Genomic DNA, 13672 nt, shown 5'->3' on the forward strand with positions numbered 1-13672 from the left:
CCTGAAAGAAACGACATCTGGATGGGACCATATGTTGTTCGATACTTTTTTTTTTTTTTTAAAGGTGCCTTTTACTGCAAAAAAACGCGTTCTGTCTGATCGGGGCCTACATTATCAAAGAATATTATCACTGACATAGTCTAGCGCGAGTTTAAGAACTCTAAAAAAAACTCCCGTTATAAACCCTGAAGCTGTCTATACTGTTTGATGAACTTTGTTTTGTTTTGTTTTATCAACTGTATTAGCTCTTCACAGTGGGGTTTTAGATTACTGCGTCTCCTCTTGCCACCTCAGCGACGGGACAAAGCCAGCTGTCTCTCCCGCTAATCTCTGCCTCTGCGTCTTGTCTCGTCTTATTGCCAAACGCACCGTGAGACTTAAAGTACCAAGGCTCTGATATGTTTACCTTTACTCTTTTGCACACGCCATTTGAAGCTTTATCTGTGTATTGACACAGGGGGGTAAAGCTGGTCTGAAACAAGGCTTCTTTATCAGTCCCAGCTCTGCCACCCCTTAGACGCTCCGTAATCCCTACAAAGAAAACCAAGAGAGGGAGACAAACAGACATAGGCCTATTTGGTATCGTCTCATGCATTCGCCATTTATCTCTCTGAAGCATTTGCATTTGACACTGCGGCTCGCAGACTGTACACAAACAAAAGAGTTTGCGCGTGCACTTGAAAAGGTTATTTTCAATTAACTAAGTTACTTGAAAGTTTTATCCTGCCTCTTACCTCGGCTATCGGGCGACGGTTTCTATGGCAACACGGGGCATTTGTTTCCCTGCTGCCCTGCATCATCTCTTCAACACCCTCCATCTCTGACTGGCAGTGTGAGAATTACATTGATTTCATCCCAAATTAATTGCCACATCATGTGGATTTCAACAGCACACGCGGACGTCCTATGCAGGTTACCCGCAAACACACCCACATTTCAGCATAGCGCGAGCCGCAGGTTCATGTAATGACTTGTTAAGTACAAAAAAGGCTGTCATCCCCACTCAAAAATAAGCCATAGGCAGGGGAGTTGCATCTGGGTGATGAGTCCGTTTAGCTTGCCTGTGTTTGTAATGGGCTTTGATGTTCACTTTGAGCTACATCACAAGGGCCTCTGTGACAGCAGGAATGCCTTTTACACTTAAAGTCAATTCGACGTTTCGAAGTATACATAAGCTACTGTTGGTGTAGTCATAGCGAAATTTCGCTGCAAATTTGCGTGACCAACCTATTGCGAAATCTGCTTTCGCTCACACGAGAAATTCCTGATCGCGTGAATTCCTGGAACAACTGGATTAAATGTGCTGTAGGCCTATGTAATTTTTTTGACTGTAGGCCTACTAAAGCATAAAATTTCATGTTTGCAGATATTTAGGAAACATGCTAAGTTCACATAGGCTACTTGTTTCTCCGAAAAACAGTGCTACAGTCTGTTATTCTATTTTGAAATTTTGAACAATCGTCGAGCGACAGTAAAATGTGATCGCACTTTTCGACTTGCTGCAGACAGTGATTTAATATGTCATAACTAATTCCAAAATTATGAAAAAAATATATAGGCTAATGCCATAACTTTTATTTGTTTAAATATTTCCATACCTAGTTTCATTTATCTCAGCCTGATGCTCACTTTATTTATTTTATTGTATTTTTTTCCCTTTATTGTCATGATTGTTAGTTATACTTAAAGAGATTCGCCCAAAAGAGTTGAATCAAAAATTAACATTCTGGTATTATTTACTCACACTTATGTTATTGCAAACCTATAAACTAGGCTACTTCCTTTTTTTGGAACATAATAGATATTTTGAAGAATGGTTAACCACAAGGTTCCATTTGTTAATATTAGTTAACTACATTAGGTGACATGAACTAACAATGAAAAATACTTCTAAAGCATTTATTAATCTAATCAATGTGAATTTCAACATTATTAAAAAAATAAAGTTGTATCTGTTAGCATTATTTAATGAACATAACTTTGTATTTTTATTAATGTTAACAAAGATGAATAACTTTAATGTATAACTAACGTTAATGAATGGGACCTTATTGTAAAGTGTTACCATGTTTTGTCCATTCAATGTAAGTCATCGGGGTCCAAAATATAGACCCCCACTGACCTTTATTATATTGACAAAACAAATAATACACTGAGACATATTTTTATATATAATTTTAGAGTGAACTATTACAGTAACTCCTTTAGACCATGCAGTCTGCTTAGAGAAACAAATAAATAACACACAAGCATCTTTACTTTTTCAAAGTAATTGAAGATGACATAGGAGCTAATACCTCAGACATTTTGTGATTGTATGAGGACATCTAGTGGTTGCTTGGTAATATGATAAATGATAACAATTTTAATGTTTTTGTTGTTGTTAAGTTTGATTTTTGCCAGTTCCAACGACAGAAAAGCAATGATATGCTGAATGATTGATTTTAATGTTACATTTATTGTATAATGTGTATCTCATAACTCCTTAAGGGTTAAAGTCAAACCTCTCAAAAGAAAAAATCACTGATATAGCCCCTGAGATTACACCAGGGAAAACAAATTTTAAAATACTCCAAACACATAAATATATGGCATAAAGAAGAATTATTGACAAAGAGAAGAAATACTTTGCATCAGACTCCACTGATCATTTGAAATAAATGAGCAAGCATCATTTGCCGTTGAATGGAAATATTTGCCTCTCAAACAATTTCTTTATAAAATAGAGGATGTAATCTTGATTAGTGATTCTGATTTGACTAATCTATATTTGTAGATTAAATCTAACTGAAGTCTTTTTACTTACACAAGACATCTGATTTGAGGGCTATAGTTTATATCCTTCTTTTTTATGAGACTATAGTGTAGAATGAAGTCACTCTAAATTGCACTGTTACTATCCCGAAGCAACACCACAGGATCTGCCACCTTCACATACAATTAAACCAGAAGGGTGAGAATTTGACATTGTCAGGCTCACCACCACGCTACTGAGAAACTACAGACAGATGAAGCAACAGTTCTGACAGCACTTGTAAGTGATTTCTCCAAGTCCTGTATCCTGAGGATGAAAGGTATTAAGACGTCAAGAGTGCACCTTAGCTATGAAACAACACATCAGATGCATCAATCAGTACTTAAATTACTAAAGCAAATTCAGATAAAATCCTATTCCGATTTAAATCCCTTTCATAAATATATGTCTCTGAATCACTCCACTGTGGTCATGCGATCATAAATAATATGTGGCTCAGCATGACTTTGACCATGGAAGTGTGAAGTGGAACACAACGGAGGCTTCTTTAAATCTCAGTTTTTGTATGAACCTTGTTGCGTCTAATCTTTTCTCCAAAAGTTCCCAAATTTTCACTGCTTCAAATAAGACAAATCTAAAATCTAAATCGTTTAGGCATACTGCATTCAAAACATGGCTGAAAGCAAATCACCCACTTGTTAGTAACTGGTTTGCAATATGGCAAAATGACAGTAATCGTCTGAGCAGTGCGCAACAGATCAAATATGAAAAACCTAAAAATAAATTAACAGTGCAGGTGGGTGCATGTTAACCCTTGTTGGACTTCCAGCCATTAGGAGCTAGACACATATGAGATTAGAAAAAACAATGGCACTATCACCACTAGAGTAGGAACAAAGTCAGATTCAAGTCCATTTAAGTGTTACATCACATTTAACATTGCAGTTTTAACATTCCTCGGAATGTGGCACTGAAACAGAAGACAGGAAAAATAAGGAACATAAATCTGCAGTCCTTAACCAAATATCTCAATCCAGATTAAGGCCCATCACAAGGCACAAGCACACAGAAATAATCCAATATGACTGACACAGAGGTTCGGAGAGCTATAATGATCAACCAGATAGCTAAAACCTTCAGAACACCTCCCATAACTGCCGTTTGATTATGATTGTACACTAACATTCATATGTTCAGGGTTAAGATTTATTTTTATTTTTTTATGTTTCTGAAAGGCTGCATTTATTTTATTTTAAAAAATACAGTAAAATATTGTTAAAATTTAAAATATCTTTTATATTTTGATACATTTTAAAATGTAATTTTTTTCCTGTAAAGCCAAAGGTGAATTCCAGTATTCAGTGTTACATGATCCTTCAGATATAATTCTAATATGCTGATTTGGTGCTCAAGAAACATTTCTTAATATTATCAATGTCGAAAACAGTTGTGCTGCTTAATGTTACTGTGGAAATAGATCATTTTTTTCAGTATTCTTTGATGAATAAAAAGTTAAAAAGAAGTGTTTAAAATCCTTATAATAATATTTATCCTAATATTTAAAAAATAGAAATCTTTTGAAATATTTGTTGTCACTCTTAATCAATTCAATGCATCTTTGCTAAATAAAAGTATTCATTTTTTTCAAAAATCTTATTGACCCCAAACTTTTGAATGGTAGAGTACCTTAGCTTCCTCTCTCCTCTCTACTGTCATGCCAGCAAGCTTGCAACACATTTAATACTACGAATGGAACAAGCACAGCTAGCAGCTTTCATTCAGATGTGTATTCTGTGCCATTAGTATTGCAATATTAATAGAACTCCTCATCTGTTACTGAGGATAATATTATTTCTGATTCTACTAAAAGTTACGGCTAGAATTGTGGGATTTTGAGGCTGCAGTCATAAGAATGAAAAATGAAAGCGTTTCATTCATGCATAATCAATGAGTTCCTATTCAGTCATCAATCTCTTGGGCCAACTGTTTCCCTCTCGGCCACAAATGTGAGCTACACATTTAAAAAAATCTTGGCCAGGGTCCAGTACTACTGGAAACATCTCAAATGTATGTCAGCAAAACTAGCTGCAACATTTGGCATCCACTCTGATGATGTTTAATGAAGCGAACAGCGTGAACCAATAAACAGCTGTTCTGTGTAGAACGAGTCCTTGACTCTTTGGTGCTCGACTCAAGTAAGAATTAGTAAAGATTAATTCAATAGTTGTACAGCCACTGGAACAGGTCATGTAATTTTTAACCAACCCATACCATAGCTGTCCATTGTGTTATCCAGAGATCTTGTGTATGGATTATGATCAGAAAAAAGTATCAAATTTTGGCAAGAGCAAACAAATCTCTTGCAGTTGAATTTAAAATGTACATTAAAAAAAAATCATGTCTTCCATGGTGCATGCATGTGATGTGATCAGAGATACTGGCATATAATGTGTCTCCGTCCTAGCTCTGAGAGAAGTATTCTAGTACGATACGTAGATGACCCAGTCTGTCCTTCAGGGATGTCAGAGACAGAACGGTGGTCTGATAGGCTGGATCTAACTGCAGCACTGACAGCAGCCACCAGCACCAGGCCGGCCCATTAGCAGATGCCTACAATGCACAAAAACACATTCATTCTCATTAAGAAGTTACTATTAAAATGCGCGATCTGTGGTTTTGTTAATAAACGCAATATTCCGTGGGCTCTGACCTGAATGTCGTCCTCTTTCTCGGGCATGATGCCGTACTGCCGGGTGATCTGCTCCTGAATGCGGCTGTTCAGACGGTGGTACCACTCCCTCGCCTGCTGATACACGCTGTCATGGAGACGCTGCAGTAATTCAAGCTCGGCACTTTCAACCTAAACCCAAATGCATGCAAATGTTAGGTGGACAAACAAGTTTTACTGTCACACTCAACTTCAACCAGAGGATAAAATAATGTAATCATAATATGGATGGATTTGAAAAGAGCTTGAATTTGTTGACTAACAGGCAGTTAATCACAAGCTCCTCTTCCTAATGTCTGCTGAATACACATGCAATTAACACTAATTAACATTAAGTATTTACTTGATTTTCAATTTGCAGTACTAACAAAAGGTTTTGTATTTAATGTCATTATAAGCAATCCATCACAATCTCAGGCTTGTGATAGCAGTAATAACTCTCTCTCATGAATCTTTAATAGATGCTTTTCATTGAATGCTCAATCGTGACATCTTATTTAGGTAGTTAAGACACATAACCATAGGGAAAATGACTAGAAGATAAAACCTTTTAACGTAACAGAAAGCCAGACTGCACAAAAAAGCCACATTGTTGCCTAAAGCATTTCATGAATTTATTAATAAACGTTTAAAGTCTGTGTAAAGGCAATTCAGAGAATTGTTTCTAAACACATTGTAAATGTTGGAAATGTATTGCTGAAAACACGTTACAAAGACTGCAAACTATGTAGTACTGAATTGTGGAGTTAAGCCGCTTTACCACTGTCTTCGACATTTGGATACGATTGTCGCATTTCTCTCCCTAGTGGCATTCGCCCAGAACTTTCAAACTGGTCATAAAGCAACCATTACCCTCGGCTTATTCACCATGGTAAAATGAATTATTTTAATGAATATAATGAATGTATGAATATATCCACACAAAACAAATGACCCCCCAAATAAAAACATACTAGGTTTTATGTGGCTAATCAACGTTTTGTTTTTGTTTTTTCATTCAAATTTGGCTGGGTGGTTAATAACACATTTTTCTGTGTTGTGACAAACTCAGAACACATATTTATTATTGCTATATGCAAAATATACACAGACTTTAATTGCAGGAGTCAAAATGAAATCTTGTTCCACAACAGGACAAAGTAACTCTTTACTAAAATCATGTTTTAATATAAAATACTGAAATGTTATGTTTACTATAGTTTATAATATATCATATACTATGTTATAAAATAATTATTTGTGATTGATAGTTAATATGGCAGGAAAAGCTTACTACTACCACAGCATGCTTTGGAAGAATACTATACTGAGATTTTAGAGGAAGTATGTACAGCAGATAGCAGGCCATGCATTGGATAAGTTATAGGTTGGAAGTGTGCCATCAGGAAACATCTCAGTTAAACATGTGCCAGATCTCCATTACGACAGGCACTGTATCCTTTAAGACGAGAAGTGCAATTTCATTTACAATCAAGGACTGTATTATAGAAACTTCCTGTCGTAAGCTCATCTTAAGATAAATTCAGATCTGATCAAACTAACTGAAATCATCATGGTTACTAAACAGATTAGATAGAATTCTTGAATTTCGGATGTTTATGTAATAAAGCCCCATGAGCACAATCTTATTTACAGTATAGGCAGTGAACCATTGTATCATCTGGTTATACGGTTTCGATTTGGAATATTCCCCATGCAGCCTGACTTTATGTGCCTTAATACTGCTTGGAAAATACTTTTTCCAATATAATTTTTCTTGGTCTTAGATCTGAAATTTGAGATATGGCAGTGTGTAACCTCTGACCTTATGGTCCTCCAGGTACTCAATATCAGCAGTTTGATAGCCATCCCTCTGTCCTCTCCTGAGCACTCGAAAGCGACTACCTCCCACTGTATCCACATAGGAGCGACCATCAGGAAGCAAATCCAGATCCAAAATATTCAACATGCAGCCATAATCTGCAAAGCTATGACAGGAAATTCTGGGATCAAAACACTTGAAAGGCATTCCATATATATACACATACTGTACTGTACAGTATACACTACTAACCCCAAACTTTTGAAAGCTAGTGTGCATATTTATTTAATTAATAACACTTAAAGTTTCTTAAAATCTGTAAGGGTGCAAAAGTTAGCATAACCTTCAAATGACAGATGCTAGCTGCATGATCTTTTATTTGTATACCCTTTGCCGTGCTCGTAGCTGCACATGCCAAACTTTTTGGTGCCCGTCTCCATACATCGCCGCATCATCAGACGGTAACGAGGCTCAAAGATGTGCAGTGGACATGGGATGCCAGGGTACGCCACCGTGCACACAAAGATTGGGATGTCCTTAGTCAAACTAGAGATAAGAGAGGGCAATTAATAATTCTGCTTTTGCATAACTTTTCCCAGTATCAAACAGTTTCTGGACCGCTAAAACCACTAATAAAATGTTAAGACTGCTAGACATTTGAACCATCTCATTTTATCCCATTTCATTGTGAAAAGCAATACAGATACTGGATTTCAGCAGCATAGGAATGTCAGTTGATAATAACTTATGACTTGCAATATATAGACAGGACCGCTGTTTTTCGTTATCTCTGAGAGGGGCACTCACTTGGAGAGCTCTGCCATCTCCGCCTCGTGCACCTGTTTCCTCTCAGCCAACTGCTGGGGGAAGAGGCGGGACATAATCTCCTGCAGCAGCACGGTGGGGTTGTACATCCTGTTCTTAAAATACTGGATTAAGAAGTAATGAGGTGAGACTTCTATGCAACATGATTTGCTCCGTTTTTTTAATTATTTTTTTTATGAAAACTATGTGATTGACTTGCATTAGAAGGATTAGACTACTGGGTTTTTGTTTACTCTGAGGCTAAATGTTTCTACATGCTTCTAAATGTTAAACATGCAATTATTGTAAAAGTCTGTGTTTTAGTAGTACCTCCTGCAGTGGTTGTTTACAAAGCGGACAGCGTAGATTATGGTCCAGACTTCTCTCAATACAGTTTTTGCAGAAGGTGTGTCCACAGGGTGTCGTCACCGGCTCATAGAATAACCTAATCCATCAGTCATGACAGGATCAAAGATAAGAAGTGGGCAATAGAAAAAATAAATCTGTTTATGCACAACTTGTATATAATAAGTGATATACAGTAAGCTCACACAAGTCCTCTGTAATACTAGACTGTTAAAACCCCTGTTCTCCTATTTGTAGTCGTGGCCTAATGATTAGAGAGTCGGCCTTGTAATCTGAAGGTTGCAGGTTCAAGTCTCAGGTCTGGCAGGAATTGTAGGAGGGGGGGAGTGAATAACTAGTGCTCTCTTCCACCCTCAATACCACGACTGAGGTGTGACCCTTGAGCAGGGCAGAGAACCCCCAACTGCTCCCCGGATGCTGCAGCAATATGGCTGCCTGTGTGTGTGTGTTCCCTATTGTGTGGATGGGTTAAATGCAGAGCACAAATTCCAAGTATGGGTCGCCACACGTCACTTCACTCACTCACTTCACTTTTATTAAGATGAGGATCTTTACAAATGCTGGTCCAGGCCTCTACGGCACCGGAAATTTCACTGATAATACCTTAATATCTTGAAATACATTTGTTAAACGACAAAACAAGAATAAAATATGTTATAAAAATGTTATTTACCCTATAAAAAATTGTATTGGTTTAAAGTATTACAAAAGTATTGTGTCTTCAAATAGGCAAGTGCCTGTTGTAATCTAACATTTAAATACCATAGCAAAACTAAAGGAAATAAAAGTGTCTGGTAGCAGGAAACAATGGCAGTGAAGCAGGACACAATATAAATCTCCACTGACCTGATGCAGAGAGGGCACTCAAAATCACTCACAGTCAGAATGCTGAGGCAGGACTCTCTGGCCACACTGCACACACCTACAGAATCAAACAAACAAAATCAAGCTTGAATGGATGTCGTTTTGATTGGTTGTCTAACCATGCTAATGAGGAGTGTAAATGAATAGACTATTATTTTAGCCTTGCTTATGAAGACAAATGGAATATTATTTATATAAATAATAATTATCCATCCATCCATTCTCCAAACCGCTTATCCATTGTATGGTAACGAGGATGCTGGGGTCTATTAATAATAATTATTATTAACTATTTAATAATAATGTAAATGTATAAGCCATTATGTTACCTGTTACTAATGAACAAATAACTAACAAAACCCAAAGTAATCTAGAAAATCAAAATTAATATAAAATGTTTAATATGATTATGTACTATCTTTATACTTAAGCAATAAAGCACTCAAGGCTGTGTTATATTGTTCATATAGCTTAGCTAATATGCTATACTGTGAATATAATCATGGCTAAAGTGGCAAACCAGTATCACACAAATTGCTGAAACCAACACTTACTGTGCATACATTATCAAGTTTTCTTTATTTAATGTGTTGCTTAATGCTACAAAAAAGTAAATGCTAACATCGTATCAGACAAAGTAACTAAACTACAGCCTTTCCGCACTTCTGGACTGAAGCTATGCAAATGTATTTTTAAAATTGTTCGATTATTATTGAATTGTATTTAATACTAAAACAATGTTTTAACAATTCCTAAATGTTGCATGTTCAAATGTGAATGCATTACATTTGTTTTGTAGTAGTGATTAAGATATCTTCACCTCTGTTCTGTTTCTCTTCTCTCTTCATCATCAGTTCCTCATCATCCTCAGCAGTGGGGAGGAAGGACACGGCCTGACACAGGCTCAGGCAGCACTCGCCGCTGGTGCCGTGCTTCACTTTAGTTGCATTCTAGGACAGAACAGAAAATAGCCTGAGAGTAAGCAAAAACTTTTCCTAATGATGCTCACATTACCGATGTTACATTTCAAAAGTGAAGTTACACAACAGCATTAGTGCTGTGCGCACACCTCACCTGCACGGGATCACTTTGACCTTCAGTATTGTTGTGGGAGTAGCGCTGACCATCTGGACACGATGGGCTTACAGTGCTGGTGATAGGACAGAGATCTTGCAAGTACTCAGACACAGCCTGCAGCATCCGTGGAACTTCTTCTGGTACAGCCATGCCCTCTGCCTCTAAGATCTGCATACGAATCAGTGAGTGTATTATTGAAACATTAATTTATGTTTTTCAGCAGAACATGCTCTCTGTACGGATGTTCTGGTACTGAATCACTCAAAATGCTTCTAAAAGGTATGGTTCTATCTAAAGAAAAATGTTTAGGAGTATATGCTTTGCTCATCATACCTGATTTCTGAAAACTCACCTTCTTAATCTGATTTTTTGCAGGGGCAAAATCAGGCTGCTGCTTCAGGCAGCGGTAAAACTGGACGAGGGCTTCAGGCTGTTTGCCCATTTCAAGAAGCACGTTCCCTTTACGAAAGACACCCTGCAAAACACAGAATTCAACCAATTATCACAGGTAACCCTATTTAATTTATTAAATACAATATTTAATAAACATGCTAGCAAAATCCTCAGGTATAAATGTAAATCTACTGTTTTACATAAAGTTTTCAGCAGCGCTTTATTGTGCCAATATGTACCATTCAAAAGCTTGGGGTCAGTAAGATATAAAATATGAGTCTCTTATGCTTATCAAGGCTGCATTTATTTGATTTAAAAAAAACAGTAATATTATTACAATTTAAAATAATAAATTTTCTATTTGAATATATTTTAAAATATAATTTATTCCTGTGCTGGTAAAGCCACATTTTTCAGCATCGTTACGCCAGTCTTCAGTGTCACATGATCCTTCAGAAATTGTTCTAATATGCTGATTTGGCGCTTCAAGAAACATTTCATATTATTATAAACATTGAAAATAGTTGTTCTGCTTAATATTTTTGTGGTACTTTTTATCATAATTCTTTGATAAATAGAAGGTTCATAACAGCAGCATTTATTTGAAAAAAGAAATTGAAATATTCTGTAACATTATAAATAACTTATATTTATAATGTTACAGAATATTTAATTGAATTTAATTGAATGGTAGTGTATGCCATATAGTGAGAATAATGTCAAATCCCACAATGTGCTCTAGCCATACCAACAGATATTGCATAACTACAAAATTGTCAGTCATTTCTGAAATACCATGCTATGAGAACACACAGACATTTCAGCGATCTGGCAGGAATTAAATGACAGGAATTAAAAGCAATAACCCTGGATTCAAACATGAACTTGATACAGACTTTCATAATGTTAACACTACTCATAAACAAAAGTCTTGTCCCTATATATAAATAATCAGCACAGTTAGCAAAGACGGCCCTCACCTCAGTCCAGTTGGGTCGCACACAGCACAGGTCATCCAGGTCACGGAGGGCATCAGAAAAGCGACGGAGACCCATGCAGGCCTCAGCTCGCCACACTTTCAGACTCACATCTTCAGGGGCTGTAGATACATGAAAAGATGGACAGTGTGGTTCTAAGTCTTATTTCAGACAGAAATTCGGTTTTGAGCATTTTAAATGTGCATAAACAAAAAGGCCAACCTAAATGCACTTTATCACTCTGTGATTAGCTGCACTCTGCATAAGCATTCCTCCCAACACCTTCAGGGAACACTGTGTATTAGTGCATAGTTACACTCTAAAAAGTGCTGGGTTAAATTTCAACCCAGTGCTGGGTAAAATAGGGACAAACCCAGCAATTGGGCTGTTTTGACCCAGCGGTTGGGTTAAATGTTTAACCCAACCTTCTGGGTAGTAACCCAACTGCTGGGTCAAAACAACCATATTGCTGGGTTTGTCCCTATTTTACCCAGCACTGGGTTGTATTTAACCCAGCATTTTTTAGAGTGTAACTTCTAGTTAACAGTCGGGTTTCCCAAAGTAAAACATCTATTTATTTTCTCCACACTTAAATTTATTTTTAATGATAAGTTATAAACCCTTTAAAGACAAACCTGATGTGAACTCCGAGGTTGTTAATCAATGGTATATTCTTTTATTAATTTCAACTTATTTTTAAAATGATCTAGTATTTTGAGAGCATAGGAAATTGTTCTTTTATGACATCACTGTGAAAACCCCTTTTTGGAACCTTTATTTTTAAGAGTGTGGCATATAACGCTTTAAGAAAGACTTTTTAAATTGGTAAAAATGAATGGAAAAAACAATTCCGGGAACCAACGCACCAAGTAGGGGGGCACTAATGTACTCTATACCACTTGGACGGCATTACATGACCATCTAATAGCATAATCCAAAAGAAGAAAAAGAAAATGTCTGGTGCATAAAAATCAGATGCAACTGATGTAGTTCATCTGCTACAAAATACACAAAGGAAGAGGTGGATGAGTGTGCATTCATCTAAGATTAATCAAACACAACTACAAAGGGATCTGACAATGACTGGAAATCCAAGATTCTATTAATTATTGCATAAAGAGGGGAAAAAATGCAAGTTGCATTTACGCCACTTACATGTGCACTTTGACAGATGAAATAACCGGGTTGTTACCAATACAAAACCAGATTATGTCATAGGATCCTTGGTTACACAACAGGGAAAGTACATGTGGGGCAGAACGCTGAGTGTATAGGAAACTGCCTCTAATTGGATTGAACGAGTTGACAGACATCTCGGTTTGGCCTCGGAGGTTTATGTTACTAGACAGATAATTGCAGTCATTCAGTGGCTGTAAAATGATATGTAATTCACTAAAGGGCAAATGGTACTGTTGCTGTTAAGAGTAATGCTATATCTACAAGAGAAGAAACGTACCATATTATCAAACTGTGCTAGCTCATACTGCCACTGGATACATTAATTGCATCCGATTCTCCAAAACTACATTTGTGCATCTTACAATATGTTCTATAATGTCTCTTTTGGCTAGATTGTATACCTGGGGGGGGGGGGGGAGGCCCACAGAACAAACTGTGCCATGGACAAATGGGTGTTTAATAATTATGCTAATTGTAACGAGTTGCTTTCTTGCGTTTCTCTTGTGTAATATATATATACTTTTTGTATTATTTTGCTTTAGGTATTAAAAAGCATCCAGGCGCTTTCCTAGATTCTACATTCGGGGTCACAGCCATAGCCACAAACCACGAGGAATAACATGTTAATATTAATTAAACATTCTAATTTGTTTACATAAAAAGTTCTAGTATTCTTCAACGTGAAGTAACCTCAGTTTACTAAAGTTACATAAATCTTAGTACAACTG

General features: G+C 36.7%; 1 protein-coding gene and 1 long non-coding RNA gene across 2 annotated transcripts; both read right to left on the reverse strand.

Moving 5' to 3' along the window:
• Nucleotides 1-2438: 2438 nt before the first annotated feature.
• Nucleotides 2439-3983, reverse strand: LOC107561392 (uncharacterized). Its single transcript, XR_001605843.1, has 2 exons — nt 3568-3983; nt 2439-3449 (listed from the first exon to the last, which is right to left on the reverse strand). It is a non-coding gene; the product is annotated as an uncharacterized lncRNA (long non-coding RNA).
• A 775-nt stretch (nt 3984-4758) lies between these two features.
• LOC107560145 (LON peptidase N-terminal domain and RING finger protein 1-like) lies at nt 4759-11907 on the reverse strand. The gene is made up of 11 exons (XM_016244232.1): nt 11769-11907; nt 10748-10870; nt 10393-10563; nt 10139-10268; nt 9301-9376; nt 8419-8533; nt 8092-8213; nt 7672-7830; nt 7288-7450; nt 5466-5615; nt 4759-5365 (listed from the first exon to the last, which is right to left on the reverse strand). The coding sequence occupies exons 1-11, from the start codon at nt 11841-11843 to the stop codon at nt 5216-5218; spliced, it is 1434 nt and encodes a 477-aa protein (XP_016099718.1). The 5' UTR covers nt 11844-11907; the 3' UTR covers nt 4759-5215.
• Between the last annotated feature and the right edge of the window lie 1765 nt (nt 11908-13672).

The sequence above is a fragment of the Sinocyclocheilus grahami genome, unplaced genomic scaffold (genome assembly GCF_001515645.1).
Source record: "Sinocyclocheilus grahami isolate Dianchi unplaced genomic scaffold, SAMN03320097.WGS_v1.1 scaffold23.1, whole genome shotgun sequence".
Taxonomy (NCBI): Eukaryota; Metazoa; Chordata; class Actinopteri; order Cypriniformes; family Cyprinidae; genus Sinocyclocheilus; species Sinocyclocheilus grahami.

Coding starts and splice junctions, on each gene's coding strand:
- LOC107560145 (XM_016244232.1), bottom strand. CDS start 11,843: ATGGGTCTCCGTCGCTTTTCTGATGCCCTCCGTGACCTGGATGACCTG. Junction 10,564..10,747: donor CAAAAAATCAGATTAAGAAG/GTGAGTTTTCAG, acceptor ATTCGTATGCAG/ATCTTAGAGGCAGAGGGCAT. Junction 5,616..7,287: donor AGTACCTGGAGGACCATAAG/GTCAGAGGTTAC, acceptor ATTTGGGTTTAG/GTTGAAAGTGCCGAGCTTGA.